The sequence below is a fragment of the Hemiscyllium ocellatum genome, chromosome 30 (genome assembly GCF_020745735.1).
Source record: "Hemiscyllium ocellatum isolate sHemOce1 chromosome 30, sHemOce1.pat.X.cur, whole genome shotgun sequence".
Lineage (NCBI taxonomy): Eukaryota > Metazoa > Chordata > Chondrichthyes > Orectolobiformes > Hemiscylliidae > Hemiscyllium > Hemiscyllium ocellatum.
The window spans coordinates 30,024,406-30,041,157 of record NC_083430.1 but is presented as its reverse complement, the minus strand read 5'-3'; the positions used below and the strand labels follow the sequence as shown (position 1 = coordinate 30,041,157).

At 40.7% G+C, this 16,752-nt stretch overlaps 1 protein-coding gene across 1 annotated transcript in view; it reads right to left on the bottom strand.

The window, feature by feature from the left end:
* The window catches only part of clic4 (chloride intracellular channel 4), a 144,053-nt gene that overhangs the window by 18,335 nt on the left and 108,966 nt on the right, over nt 1-16,752 (bottom strand). Inside the window, exon 4 of the mRNA XM_060847649.1 lies at nt 6,634-6,740. Within this exon, the coding sequence (XP_060703632.1) occupies nt 6,634-6,740 (107 nt within the window). The remainder of the gene's footprint in view (nt 1-6,633; nt 6,741-16,752) is intronic.

Below are 16,752 nucleotides of genomic sequence, written 5' to 3'. Positions count from 1 at the left end.
ATCAAATCTCTGGGCATCTTAACTTCCAGCCAGTGCACTTTATACCTCCCTGGCATGGCAACTCTTAAGGGTATCGGTATGATCACATTGGATGCTTTAAATTGCACTCAGGACCACATTGACCAAAGACCACAGAACATTCTGGAAGGTCAGGTGCAAGGGCGGATTAGAACGGACATCTGAAAGCCACCCCTGCAGTGAAGCCCCTCAGGGAAGACTTGTAACATGACTCTTGGCTGAAGGCAAAGTGACAACCCAAGAAGGCACAAGACCTGCGTCTGACCTGCAAAACCCCACCTTTGTGGGAGACAGCCAGCTCTAAGTCAGGGAGAAAGGAGATTACAATGGCTCAAGTCAAAACACGCGGATCATTGCAAGTAATATACTTTCTCAGACAGATATAGCTGGATATAGAGTAAATATTGTGGCAATTTGGGAAATGCTCACATGATGTTTTTAATAAAATCGAGTTGACCCAAATTCTGTGTCCCTTTGTCCACTTCACTGACAATAGCGCTTACGTCAAGTGTTTTTAATACATAAACAAGTCCACTTATCCAAAGCAAGGACAGTACGTGCAACTTGAAAGGGAAGTGATGTGTTCCTGTGAACATTACCGTAATCCTTCTAAGACCAAGTGTGTACAATCCCATTAAGGATGCCCAGTAGTACAACTACCAGTTTAAGATTGCCATCAAGTCACATTGGGCTGGCTGTCAGTTTGGGTCAGGTCTGGTTGAAAAATAGAGTCAGAAGTTTGAGCCTTCAACAGAGCAAGGAGCAGAAGCAATCAGACAGGCACCAACAAAATATGCTCCCAGCCTGACAGGTTTGCCAGATTTATCTTATCTCTGGGTCATTACCCTGGAGCTACCTTGAGACAGGGACATAGGTAATGGCACAGCTGGATTTACCAGTCAGTGTCCAATTTGCCAAAGATAACACAGCACTGTTGTATTGAGAGTAGCCTCTTCGCAGCAGACTGCAGGTCCAAATTCCAGAGTACTTCCCCCACCCGTGTGTAGCTGCTGTAGTTGTTGCAGGCCACCTTATTGTAAGTGCATGGTCTCCATTTTCAAGCTCCCTTTCACTCTGTCACCCTGTTGTCACCTCAATTCAAGCTGGAAGGTCCTTGATTGACCCTCCAACATGGAGAACCCACCCACTGGGTTTGATCAGATGACAAGTCCAGGCGCAGGTCATTAAATGGTTAACCTGAGGAAAATCACAATGAGTGACCATTCCCCACACAGCCTGTACTTCTGTTCCCAACTTCAGTACAACTCCGGGATCCAAGACCCTACAGGAAACATCCAGTTCCACGTTTTTCAGCAAACCTAGTCAACTGGAACTCTCATTATGGCACGTAAGACAGACTTTAACAAAACCTTCACTAATCGCTTTTCCATGTTATACTAACAAAATGGTTGCTGTTTTGTTGATGATGTACAGATTTAACAGTTTGGAGAACCATGACAATGAGCAAGAATTGTCATCCAATTTTCTGTCATTCCTGTTTCTAAAATCGCTGCTGATCTTAAATACCTATCATTTCACATTGTGATTGTTTACCATAAACTCAAATGGAATTGTCAATTTTTGATGAAAGTATAATCTATAAATGAATAGGAGGCTTGGCAGTGATACAAAATATAATGAAAATCACCATTGAGGCTTCAAGAGTCAGAGATATACAGCATAGAAAGGTGTCCAAGTCATCCATTCTGACCAGATATCCTAAATAAATCTATTCCCATTTACCAGCATTTGGCCCATATATGCCAAAAACCTTCATATTCATATACCCATTCAAATGCCTTTTAAATGTTGCAATTGTACCCACCTCAATTACTTCCTCTGTGTAAAAAAGTTGCCCTTTAGGTCCCTTTTAAATCTTTCCCCTTCACCTTAAACCCTAGTTTTGAACTCCTCCATCCTGGAGAAACACCTTGTCTATTTATCCTATCCATGCTCCTCATGATTTTATAAACCTCTGGAACATCACCCTTCAGCCTCCAACACTCCCGGGTAAACAACCCCAGTCTATTCAGCCTCTCCCGATAGCTCAAATCCTCCAACCCTGGCAACACCCTCGTAAATCTTTTCTGAATCCTTTCAAGTTTTGCAATATCCTTCCTGTAGCAGGGAGAGAAGAATTACATGCAGTATTCCAGTGGGGACCTAACCAATATCCTGTACAGCCGCCATATGACCTCCCAACTCCTATACTCAATGCGCTGACCAATAAAGGCAGCATACCAAACGCCTTCTTCACTATCCTATCTACCTGCATCTCTACTTTCAAGGAACTATGAACCAGCACTCCAAGGTCTCTTTGTTCAGCAACAATCCACAGGACCTTACCATTATGAACCCTCTTCCACTATCTTCTAGCTAGTTCTGGACCCAAATGCCAGGATCTCCCTGTATTCCATGTGATCTAACCTTGCTGACCAGTCTACCATGAGGAACCTTGTCAAATGCCCTACTGAAGTCCGCTCTGCCCTCATCAATCCTCTTTGTTACTCGGTCAAAAAAACTCAATTAAGTTTGTGAAACACAATTTCTAGTGCACAAAGCCATGTCGACTATCTCTAATCAGTCCTTGTCTTTCCAAATACGGGTAAATCCTGTCACTCAGGATTCCCTCCAAAACTTGCCCACCACCAATATCAGGCTCACTGGTCTGCAGTTCCCTGGCTTTCCTTACCATCTTTCCTAAATAATGGCACCATGTTAGTGACCCTCCAGTCTTCTGGCACCTCACCTGTGACTATCATTGATACAAATATCTCAGCAAAGGGCCCAGCAATCACTTCCCTTGCTTCTAGTGTACTAGAGGACACCTGATCAGGTTTCGGGGATTTATCCAGCTTTATGCGTTTTAAAACTTCCTCCTCTGTAATATGGGCATTTTTCAAGAGGTCGCTATTTATTTCCCCACATCCAAGTTTTCCATATCCTCCACAGTAAACACGAATGCAAAATACTCGTTTAGTATCTTCCCCATCTCCTGCGGTTCCACATATAAGTGGCCTTATTCTCTTCCTAGTTACCCTTTTGTCCTTAATGTATTGTAGAATCCCTTTGGATTCTCCTTAACCCTATTTGCCAAACTATTTCATGTCCCCTTTTTGCCCTCCCGATTTCCCTTTTAAGTGTACTCCTGGTGCCTTTATACTCTCCTGGGGAATCACTCTATTTCTGCTGTCTCTACCTGACATGCTTTTTTCTTATTCTTGACGAAAAGCTCAATTTCTCTAGTCCTCCAGCATTTTCTACATTACAAGCCTTTCCTTTCACCCTAACAGGAATAAATATACTGTCTCTGGACTCTTGTTCTCTCACATTTGAAGGCTTCCCATTTTCCAGTCGTCTCCTTACCTGCAAACATCTGCCCCAAATCAATTTTTGAAAGTTCTTGCCTCAAGAACCGTCAAAATTCGCCCTCTTCTAATTGAGAACTTTGACTTTTAAATCCTATCTATCCTTTTCCATCACTATTTTAAAACTAATAGAATTATGGTCACTGGCCCCAAAGTGCTCCTCCACGAACACCTCAGTCACCTGCCCTGCCTTGTTTTCCAACAAGAAGGTCATATTTTGCATCTTTTCTAATAGATGCATCCATATGCTGAATCAGAAAATGTTCTAGTACACACTTAAATTCTTCTCCATCTAAACCTTTAACATTATGTTACAAACAAAATGGATTGTATGAAAGAGATGTCAACAGCCATTGAACTGTTCCTCAGCATAAATCAATGACTTCAGAAAGCAAAGATCAAGAACAACTACTTACATCTATACAGAGCCTTTAACAGAGTAAAATGCCTCAAGGTGCATCATATGAGCATTATGAACAAAATGTAACAACAAGCCACATAAATAAGTAGTAGATTAAATTATGAAAAACTTAGTCAAGGAGGTAGCTTCCAAGGAAGGAAAGTAAATTAGACAGAGAAGTCTGGGGAGGGTATTGAAGAGTTTAGGGCATAGACAAATGAAGGGCTGATCATCAGAGTTGGAATTAAAATGAAGTATATTCAAAAAAGTCAGATTGTGATGAGCACAGATATCTTGGAGGTTTGTGGTGTTGAACAAGACCACAAAGATCGGGAGGAGTGAGGTCATGGATGGATTTGAAAACAAGGATAAGATTTTACAATGAAGATCTTGCTTGAAAGGGAGCCAATGTAGGTCAACAAGTGCAGGAGTGATAAGAGAATGGAACTTGAAATGATTTGAGACATAGGCAGCAGAGATTTGGATGATGTCTTATTTGAAGAGGGTCAAATATGGGAGACTAACTAGGAGATCACTGGAACAGTCAACTTTAGAGGTAACAAAGGCAGGATTGAGGATTTCAGCAACAGATGATCTGAGACACAGAAATTGGCAGCCTTACTGACGGCATGAATGTGCACTCAGAAACTCAAGTTCAGAGTCAAATATGACACCAAACGCTAGCTTAATCTTAATCTCCCAGGGAGAGGGATTAAAGTCAAGAGCTGGAGAACAAATTTCAGTGCACAAAACAAGAACAATGACCACAATGTCCCCAGGATGATTGCAGAAAATTGCTGCCTCATCCACTACTGGATGTCAGACAAACAGCCTCGTAATTTAGCAGCTATGGAAATGTCAAGAGGATGGTGGTAAGATAGAGCTGGGTGACATCAGTTTTCAGATGACATTACAAGTGACAACATATGGAGAAGAGGATAAATCCAAAGAGTTGGTGGGCATGAAAGTAACTTCAGTGGTGAATCGGTTGAATGAGAAATTAAGTCGTCCAATGTAGCAGAGGCTGAGATACAGAACTTTAAAACTGTACGTGTGGTGTCAGATGACTGCAGGCACTGACGTAAATGCTAATGGTAATTTAAAAGTATTTACTATTTAAAATGCAGTTACCTTTTTATTGAGGTATCATTTGCCTGTTAACTCCTGCTTACTTTCAACTGGTTTTGATTTGAGTTAAAGTATAAACTACAAACGTGAAATTTTGTTGGCAGTTTTCAATGTGGCACTCACTCAGTCCACTTGGTTATTTTGGTTTACAGGCTCCATGGTTTACAATTCTTACTGTTCTAAAGCTGTCAGATCTGCTGAATGTTTCCAACATATTCGGTTTTCAATTCCATTAGGATCTTTAGATCAATTCCCTTTTCAACAAGGAGCTAATAGATACTGATGAGGGCACAGGGTATGGGTATGTGGATTTTGCACTATATTTTGAATGAAATTTATTAGAGTTCAAGAATTTCTTTTTAGTCGTTTTACAGAAAATAATTCTTGGTAAATCTGTCAATCTCATCCTGAAACTTAGTTTTTTAAACTTGGCTCAGTGTCTGGTCAATGACAACACCCAGAACGCTAATGATGGAGAATTCATTGATGGTAATGTCAGTGAATGTCAAGCGGAGATAGTTAGACTCTCTCTTGTCGGACATGGCTTTAGCGTGACGTTTGTATGGCCTGAATATTACTTGCCTCTATCAGTCCAATCCCAAATGTTGTCCAGGTCTTGCTGAATAAGGATTGAGCCACTCAAGTAAAGGAGAGAAGGACAGTGCAGGAGTTGGAAAGCTAAAGCTTGGTGGTTTTGGGCTAGCCAAGCGAAGAATATTTGTTTCGGCAAATTATTGTCAGCATATTTGTCCCTCTGCCACACACACAAGACATATTAATACACAATCCCTTTCTTTCTGTTTAGGGGTCCTTTGAGGCAAGGAAACTAGCAGGCATGAGGTACTGCAACTAACTTCCATTTATGGACACCTTTTCTTAGAAAAACTCACATTTCTGGATAATATACAAGAATGACTGAAGCAAAAAAAGGCTTGAAATGCTCAGTAGGTCAAGCTTTGGAGAGAAATAGAGTTAACAGGCAGAATTCCAAAGCTGTCTGAAATAGCATCATTAGTGGTGGAAGTGTTTAATTCAAAGGGAGAGGAGGGTTTGGTACATGTCCTACATTCTTGCCAGAGGTGGTCTTGTGTCCCAGTGATAGTATCCCACCTGTGGCCCAGCCATTTCAGGTTCAAGTCCTACCTCAGGTCTTGTTGGTCACAGAGGTGAACACAGCCTAACAGATAGATAGTCAATCTGGACATCCATTCCAAGATGCCTTTGACAAGCAGGAAAGTTTCTTGGTCAGGCAGGACTGTGTGCTTTGTGCTAGATGTTCTCTGTGCAGGCTTTTCCATGGCTAACTATCATTCTCATTCACACACATCTTATTCTAACTTATACTTTCTCAGAATGTCCAGTGTTTTGAATTCCAGACTTCCATGTTGTTATCTCCAGCACAAATGAAATGCTTTTAGAAGCACACTTCTGGGTCAGTTAGTTTCCTGACTTACCCAGCTTCTCTTTAACTGTTTATAAACTTAGTGTTGTCCTGCAATGGAGCCCTAGCCCAACATCTTGGTTTCTCAATGTATTCTATCACAGCTTGCCTGATATCTTGCTAAACACAAAGAAATCATGAATCCACACCCTTAAAATGGAAGAATATAATCCATAACCAAAATACATGAGCACTGCCTGTTGGCAGACACTCCAAAATGGAGAGAAGCTTCTCTAAGAATGTAACTCTCCAAGAATAAAATTAAATGTGCTGCTCACCTTCATTAGCTTCTGGCTTAGAGTTCTTGATGTAGGCTGAGAACTTTGCAAAGATATCATTCCCAGCTGTGTTGGACTCTGGGTGCTTTGTGCCAAGCTTCATGTACCTGGGAATAAAAGATACAATAAGTGAGAAATCCAAACAAAATGTAACAATGGCAACTGCAACATCATTGCAATGTTCCAAAATGGATTCAATCTATTTCATAATTATTGCTGCTTTAACATTAATGGTTCCATGAGCCTACTTCCTAACTAGACATCAACTGGAATACATCTTGAAGTGCTAGAGGCATATTACCTGGAATTAGATCATGGCACTGTTACCACGAGAATACATCAGAAGTATTTAGCTTAGTCTTAAGAGTAATTTTAAAAAAAAATCTTTTCTACACATCATTTGGCCCCATTGCAATTAGCAAGACAACCAGAAATTAGCCAGAGAGGTGACATTGAGAACAACTTTGGTGCATGATACAGGGAAGCGATATAAATGGCTGCACAGAATAGCATGTGGGTCATAGCAGGTTTAAAATGAGAAATGAAGGAAAGCAAGGGCAGAAACAATATATAAGGATACACGAACTATGAGCACAATGAAGACAACGAGAAAGAAATCCATTAATATTGTGCCACTTCTAGCAATGCTGTGCTATTCTTGAATGTTGACAGTGAGGACGCTGTACAGGTAGCTTCCCAATGTGCTACCAGGGTATCAGCATAAATCTGCATTGCAGCAAACAGAACACTCACATAAAATGGGAGATAAATTTTAGTTTAGTACTGATTGCAATAAACCAGCCATCCAGCCAACAGAGCTAACTGATGCTGAGTGATACAACAGTGTGGGCTCAATTCCTGCAACAGCTGATGTTACTGTAAAGGATTTTCCTTTTCAACCTCTCCCTTCCCTGAGGCGTGGTGACTCTCAGGTTGAGGCACAACCAGTTGTCTCTGTCTAATAAAAAAGCAGCCCTATGCTCTGGTAAGGCTATGGCTACTTAACCTTCCTTTCATTTGAATAACACTGGGTTAGTATCAGTGCAAGGCAAACTTTATTGAGGTCATTTTGAAACTTTTTGTTAGTACTGTATACAATATTGTGCTCATGTCTCTGAGCACATGGGAGCAGGCATACACAGCAAGTACTGGCTGCAGGCCACCATCTGCTGTATAACTGCATCATCAGCCAGATTAAAAACCATCAATCTTCCCTCAAAACAGAAGCTGCTTAAACTACTATACTAATGTCTTGATTCTCCATTTTCCACAAAACTCAACCCCGATGAACTAGGTCATATTAAATTATTAATTTTTTTTTAAAAAAAATCAAATCAGCAGCAATTCAGATGTGGGATGTAAGAATTGGGGGAGGAGGGGTGCAATTGAGACTTCCATTTGCTTAGCACCTTCACAACCATGAGATTCCCTAGGCATGTTACTATCTAAGAGACTTTTGAAATGCAGTCCCTGTTGTAATGTCACAAAGGCAGTTGACAATTTGCTGCACAGCACGGACCCAGAAACAGCAATGTTACAATGATCAGATAAAATTGTTTCACTAATGTTGGCAAAGGTATGTTGGCTCATCTCTAGGAGAATTCCCTATTCACCATCTTTTACTGCCAACTGAGAGGCAGATGGGGCTTTGGTTTAATTTATAATCTGAAAGACAGTACACCTTACAGTACAACACACCTTCAAAACTGCAGTGAATTGTCTGTGTAAACTTGAATCCTCGACCTTTTCACTCAAAGTGGGGATTGCTACCAATGGAGAAACAGCAGATTTAGCTCATGATTAGCTGAAGCACTTGCAAGACATGAGATTTTACAGCCCTAAGATGATATAATATCTCTTATATTTGTGTCAGGTATTTCCCGAACAGTCAGTAATTTCATTTCTATTGAGCTGCTGAACTTAATTGCATAAAACATAAATTGTATCAAGGGCTACATATGGCATGCTCCATGAAATGTTTTGCAGATTTCCATTTCGCAATTGCCCACTTTTTGGGGGTGTGTAACCTTAATGAAGTCTTTGACTGTGTTCTCAAAGTAGCTTCATAAATTCATCCAGGGGAATGCAGAGCCATTTAACCCAAGCAGGCTCAATCCTCCAGACTGTGTAATGTCAGCAGACAGATCTCAGGGAGTATATTACAATGGAACAATGTCACCAGGTTTGAGTGAAAAAAAAAGTTTCCTACTCCTGATTTGAAGAAGATTGACAAAAAAACAGCAATTCCATGATTTAACACATCCAAGCAGCCTATGTCACAGCAGAGACATACACTATTTTGTTTCCTCATTTAAAATGTCTCTTTTCCCTTTCTTGAATGGATACAATTAGAAACAGCACTTCAAGCTTCCTCTAAAGTGCTGACTATTTTTTTTCACAGGAGGATTATTGTAGCACATTACTCATTCTGACAGTACAAACAACATCTGCTGCTGACAACTCTGCATACTACAGCTTTCCCAATATTAATATTGCAAGAGTTTCCAATGCAGCAACATAATCCTCACCATTGACAAATGTCTCTCATCTTGAACTAGTCATTAATTTGAAAGAGAAAGAAACAGAAGGGGACAAACAGTTCAAAACCTTAAATAGACTGGCCTGAAGCAGTTACTGCTTCAAGACATAAATCCTCCATTTTGGAAAATAACAGGAAACTACTGTTGTGCTTTTCATCTCAGAAAAAAAATTAGATGTGCAGTTCTAATTAGCACCAGGCTACCCTCAGCTCAAAACTTAAAGTTATCAGCTCCCCGTACATATCCCAACAACCTCACATGAAAATGAAATACATCTTCAGTTGCCCTGTTTAATCTCATACTGTAAAATACTTAAGCTTGACCATGGCTGCATCCCTAATAATGGTACATCTCATTGAACTAGTAGTCAGGAACCATTGTGCACATGCCATTCACTAACCTCTACCTAACTAAGCCTATGTCATTTTATATCCAAATAGATTTCGAGTTCAAGTATATTCATTTTTAAAACTATTCAGTAGTCAGTGTTTTAGCTACACTGAGGATATTTCACTGCAATGTGACAATGCATGCGTAGCATTTCCTGTATTAATGTCTGATTATCTAAATTCAAATATTGCCAAACATTTTACTAGATTAGAATGTCTATATGGCAGTTGCATGTGAAGTAAAACTCAGCTCCTGCTGACTAATTAGAGATCCAAGGCTGAGGCTACTCCAGTGCTGCAAAATTTACCATTCGTTCATAACACTTTCACACATGCTTAATCATATTTCTCTGAAGTTAATTATCACAGAGTCTGCTTCTCCAAAAAGAGTTAACTCATAAGATTATAAGATGTAGGAGCTGAATTAGGCCATTTGCCCCAAGTCTGCTCTGCTGTTCAATCATGGCTGATGCTTCTCAACCAATTTTCCTGCCTTCTCCCATAACATGGTCCCCTTATTTATCAAGAATTTATCTATCTCTGTCTTAAATAAAATTCAATGACTTGGCCTCCATAGCCTTCTGTAACAATGAGTTCCACATATTCATCACCCTGTGGCAAAAAAAAAGTTCCTCCCCATCTTAGTTCTAAATGGTTGTCCCATCATTCGGAGGCTGTACCCTCGGGTCTCTCCTACTATGGAAACATCTTCTCCATGTCCACTCTATCCAGGCCTCGCAATTGTAAGTTTCAATGAGATTCCCTCTCATCCTTCTAAACTCATTCTCTGTCCCAGTTGTAAACATAGACCTGATCTATAGCAATAACAGAGAGCTTCCTGCTGTTGTATAAACAATGGCAGAGGCCAAAATCCAGAAGTCTTTCCTTCAAACAGGATCCTCACAATTTTCAGGAGGAAAGTAGTGAGGACAAGATCCAAATTGCACATCCACGGCTCATGGAAGCTTACTTTCAGTCATGTCAGGGCAGGTGACTGAGGTGTCAATGGAGGAGCACTTTGGGGCCATCGGCCACAATTCTATTAGTTTTAAAATAGTGATGGAAAAGGATAAACCAGATCTAACAGTTGAAGTTCTAAATTGAAGGAAGGCTAATTTTGATGGTCTTAGGCAAGAACTTTCAAAAGCTGATTGGGGGCAGATGTTCGCAGGTAAAGGAATGGCTGGAAAATGGGAAGCCTTCAGAAATGAGATTATGAGAGTCCAGAGACAGTATATTTCTGTTCAGGTGAAAGGAAAGGCTGGTAGGTGTAGGGAATGCTGGATGACAAAAGAAATTGAGGGTTTGGTTAAAAAAAGGAAGGAAGCATATGTTAGGTAACAACAGGACAGATCGAATGAATCCTTTGAAAAGAATAAAGGCAGTAGAAGTATACTTAAGTGGGAAATCAGGAGGGCAAAAAAAGGGACATGAGATAGCTTTGGCAAATCAAGTTAAAGAGAATCCAAAGGGTTTTTCCAAATACATTAAGGACAAAAGGGTAATTCGGGAGAGAATAGGGCCCCTCAAAGATCAGCAAGGCAGCTTTTGTGTGGAGCCACAGGAGATGGAGGAGATACTAAATGAGTATTTTGCATCAGTGTTTACTATGGGGAAGGACATGGAAGATATAGAATGTGCGGAAATAGATGGTGACGTCTTGAAAAATGTCCATATTACAAAGGAGGAAGTGTTGGAAGTCTTGAAACACATAAAGGTGGATAAATCCCCAGGACCTGATCAGGTGCACCATAGAACTCTGTGGGAAGCGAGGGAAGTGATTGCTGGGCCCCTTGCTGAGATATTTGCATCATCAATAGTCACAGGTTAGGTGCTGGAAGACTGGAGGTTGGTTAACATGGTGCCACTGTTTAAGAAAGGGGGTAAGGACAAGTCTGGGAACTATAGACCAGTGAGCCTGATGTCGGTGATGGGCAAGTTGTTGGAGGGAATCCTGAGGGACAGAATGTACATGTATTTAGAAAGGCAAGGAATGATTAGGGATAGTCAACATGGCTTTGTGCATGGGAAATCATGTCTCATGAACTTGATTGAGGTTTTTGAAGAAGTAACAAAGAGGATTGAAGAAGGCAGAGCAGTGGACGTGATCTATATGGACTTCAGTAAGGCATTCGACAAGGTTTCCCATGGGAGACTGACTAGCAAGGTTAGATCTCATGGAATACAGGGAGAACTCACCATTTGGATACAGAATTGCCTTGAAGGTAGAAGACAGAGGGCGTTGGTGAAAGTTTGTTTTTCAGACTGGAGGCCTGTGATCAGTGGAGTGCCACAAGAGTCGGTGCCTGGGTCCACTACTTTTCGTCATTTATATAAATGATATGAATATGAACATAGGAGGTATAGTTAGTAAGGTTGTAGATGACACCAAAATTGGAAGTGTAGTGAACAGCTAAGAAGGTTACCTCAGATTACAAAGGGATCTTGATCAGATGGGCCAATCAGCTGAAGAGTGGCAGATGGAGTTTAATTTAGATAAATGCGAGGTGCTGCATTTTGGAAAAGCAAATCTTAGCAGGACTTATACAATTAATGGTAAGGTCCTAGGAGTGTTGTTGAACAAAGAGACCTTGGAGTGCAGGTTCATACTCCTTGAAAGTAGAGTTGCAGATAGATAGGATAGTAAAGAAGGTGTTTGGTCTGCTTTCCTTTATTGGTCACAATATTGAGTACAGGAGTTGGGAGGTCATATTTCTGCTGTACAGGTCATTGGTTAGAACAATGTCTGAATGTGGCGTGCAATTCTGGTCTCCTTCCTATCAGGAGGACGTTGTGAAACTTGAAAGGGTTCAGAAAAGATTTACAAGGATGTTACCAGGGTTGGAGGATTTGAGCTATAGGGAGAGGTTGAATAGGCTGGGGCTGTTTTCCCTGGAGCGTCTAAGGCTGAGGGGTGACCTCATAGAGGTTTATAAAATGATGAGGGGCATGGATAGGATAAATAGACAAGGTCTTTTGCCTGGAGTAGGGGAGTCCAGAACTAGAGGGCGAGGGGGAAAGATGTAAAAGGGACCTAAGGGGCAACTTTTTTTCATGCAGCGGGTGGTGCATGTATGGAATGAGTTGTCAGAGGAAGTGTTGGAGGCTGATTTCTCAACCGGCACAGAAGGAAAGGGAGCTCCTTTGGCTGCTCAGTTTCAAACTTAAATTCAAGCTCATAGCAAGCTATTTCACAGCGCTACTATGGAGTAACATCACAAGTTGTATTCTCCATTTATATAATGTTGCTGCCAAACCCAAAAAGATATTGTGTCTGCCACACAATTAAGTGATGTGATGTTTCAATTTCAGTGCCAATGTGATGTGCCAGGCTTGTCAGCTACATGTCCTAACAAGTGGTAGACAGCGTCAAACAACACGTCCTTCAGTTGCCTTCAACGGTGTACTGACTCTATTCAACTAACCCTTGAAAGTAAATCAAGTAAATCAAGACTGGATTACCAGAAGATAATATCAGCATGTTTGCAAAGCCACAAATATAATCTCCAGAGGCAGTTGATATCTTGATTTTTAATAAAAGACTTATTCTGGATCATATTCTGGTGGATGTTGAGGACAATTATTTCCAGGTTTTTTGGTTGATTTCAAATTTGTACCCTTTGTATTCTTGACTGCTTTTGCAATTAACTCAGTTACTCGTATAGAAAGCACTGGATTAACAAGAAATAGTTCCAGTCCACATCGCTTACTTTCTGATGAGTCCAATAAAACACACCGGAAAAAGGCTAAGACACAGTTAGGGCAGATCCCCAACAATTCTGGGATTGTTTGGTACCATTGGGCGAAACTTTCATATGCCTTCTGATGTCCAGAAGCCTGCATTGTCAATATCTTGGTATATTACTGAAGATTTATGTGTTGTGAGACAAGGCATACTGACTGTCAGAAGGGTACAGGTGGTTCCCATGGGGTGGGAAGAGAAGCTTCAAGTTAAGGTAGCAGTCTTTTCCCTAAGGAAAAGCTGAACTATTTAATTTTTTTCACAGAATGGGACCTGGATGACAAAATGGTGTCCAGAGGGCACAAAATCAGAGTAAACTCCCTTCAACTGGTGGCCAGATACACAGTCTTTCAGGAGTAAGTAGGCATTGAAGGTGTTGTAACCTTCTACACCCAGTAAATCATGTGACCTTGAATTGAATCCTGAAATTCTGGTGGAGTCAATGGTGGAAAACACAATTGGACCTGCCACAGAAAAATGATTACAATCAAAACAGAAATTGCTGGAAAATCTCAGCAGGTCAGGTAGCATCTGTGAACAGAAAGCAAAGTTAATCTTTCAGGTCCAGTGACCTTTCTTCAGAACAGGTTGGTATACACTGTATGCTGAAGATGGCATGGAGGTGGGGAGTGTAAACAGTAGGTGGAGATGAAGAGAGAGAGAGAAAGAAGAGAGAGAGAAGAGAGAGAAAACACAGCAGTTTAGCAGACAAAGGAATGAGCAAAAGGTCAGCCAGGGAGAATGAATAGCCTCTAATGGGGACCGTTAATGGTTGACAATGGATTGTTTGTGGTCACAGTCCATGTGATAAACAAGACCTAGTGTGTGGGGGTTGGGGTAGGGACATGGGAAAATGTGTTCAGGCCCTAAAATTGTTGAACTTAATATGGATTCCAGAATGTTGCAGTGTTTCCAAGGAGAAAATGAGGTGCTGTTCTTCCAGTGTACACTCAGCTTCACTGGAGCACTGCAGCAAGCCTGAGACAGAGATGTTGGCTAGTGAACATGGTGTTGTGTTGAAGTGGCAGGCAATAAGAAGGTCAGCATCATTTTTGCTGACAAAACGTAGATGTTCTGCAAAGCGGTCATCCAGTCTGGACTTCCCCTACCCACTATAGAGGAGACACATTGTAAGCAGCGAATATAGTAGACTGGAGTAAGAGAAATATAGGTAAATCACTAGTTCACCTGAAAGGTGTGTCTGGGGCCTTGCATAATGAGGGCAGGTGTTAACCCTTCACAGGCTGCAGATTTAAAAACTCATACAGCAATTCACTTGGTTTGATGCAAGTTTATAGGCATTGTATTCAGGGTTACTCATTTCACATGTTAACAAATCACTTGGAACAATATGAAACCACTAGGCTAATAAAATATTCATCACAACCTCAAACTCAACAATTCGATTACTTTTTACTGAGCCTGGCCTCCAAGCTTTCTTTCATCAGTTGTACCTTCGAATAGGTGTTAACTACAATACATCTATTGCAGGTCTTCAGGTCATTGTGAAATCCCATTTGACATATTTGCTTGAGTTTGTTATCCTCACACTGCATTTGCCAGTTATGGACACTGTGTATAAATTCCCACCAGATAGAAAACTGCACAACAGTGCAAGACTAAATATTAATTCACATTTTAAAATACAAATGCAAAAACAGTGCTCAGAGTTCCAGCACAATAAGGTCTTGCTTTGTTGAACTCCCATGGGTGTGTTTTTAACAGTATGCATACAGACTTGCTTTAAATATATTTTGGGAGTTTATTTTTAATAAATGGAAGTAGGAGGAAATAGAATGAGGTGATGTGAGGTGTAGTGATTGGCATGGAGGCCTTGTGTAAACCAAAAGGAGGAGCACTGGGGTTCCAGTGGAAATATTTGAGTCACAAGTTGACTTTCATTAAAAACTGGCGTTAGTCTGTCTATCTTTGCTTTATTAGCACTGGTATGAAACCCAACCCTGTGGTGAGTATAGTTCACAAGGGGCCAGTTGAGAACATACAATCCAAACAATTATTAGTGGTAATGCAGATCAAGTTTTGGCAGATTCCAGGCAATCTGACTTCCAAATCTTATGAATGAAGAGAAATAAAGGCTCTGACTCCATGAGGCAGCAAGGTTTAGGTTTGTTCTAACCTCCAACTGTCCTTCCTCCCACCCCAAAAGAAAATAAACCCGAATTATGTGATTTAGAAAGTCAAAATATGTTACAAGAACAATTTTAAAAATCAAAATAGAAAAGTCATATGAATTATGCTCACTTGCAACTCTTTGTGTTGTCAGTGGGTCAAATCAATAACAACCTTTATTTTTCACTTCTGATATGCATGTTCTTTTCTCAGGTCATTACAAAAAAAGGGCTGGAGAGATTATGGTGAGGGAGGTAATTCTATCCTTCAAGGTGTCTAGAATCTCTAACTTCTGATATGGTTGTATTTTGAATATCTGTAAGTGCACATAAACGCTCATCATTATAACAGATTGGGAGATGGGTTGCTTTGTTTCCTCCGGAGAGATCACTTTATTGTCCATTTGATCTGGTCTCATGAGAAATGATTCTTTGGAAAATGTTTGAGGCCACTTTTGGAAAATTGTGTGCAATTCTATCGGAAGGATGTTGTGAAACTCGAAAGGGTTCAGAAAAGATTTGGAGGATTGGAGCTATAAGGATAGCTCCAATAGGCTGGGACTGTTTTCCCTGGAGCACTGAAGGCTGAGGAGTGACCTCAGAGGTTTATAAAATCATGAGGGTTACGGATAGGGTAAATAGATAAAGTAATTTCCTTTGGGTGGTTGGGGGGTAGGGGTGTTGGTCCAGAACTAGAGGGTATTGGTTTAGGGTGAGAAGGAAAAGATATAAAAGGGACCCAAGGGACAACTTTTTCACGCAGAGAGTGGTACGTGTATGGAATGACCTGCCAGAGGATCTGGTGGAGGCTGGTACAATTGCAACATTTAAAAGGCATCTGGATAGGAAAGGTTTAGAGGGATACGGGCCAACTGCTGGCAAATTTGGCCAAGATTAGGTTGGGATATCTGGTCAGCATGGACTAGTTGGATCGAAGGATCTGTTTGTGTGCTGTACATCTCTATGACTCTAGGACTCTAAATTGGTTGAAAACTAATTCTGAGTAGGTAACTGATAGGGAAGCTTAATTATTGTCACATGGATCTGTTCATAACTTAGCATTCTCACTGCCTCTTGATCTAGTTTCAGAGGGTTACATGTTATTCATCATGTATCACTGGCTAGTGGTATCACTGACATTTGTCAACTGTCCCTAATTGTTCATGAACTCTCAGACTGTCTAGGACATTTCAGAGGTCAACTCAGAGTCCACCATATAGCTCTGGATCACCTGTAGGTGAACCAATTAGGTTTTTACAACAATTCCTGAGATTAGCTTTAAATTCCAGATTGGTTATTAATCAGCTACCATTATTGGA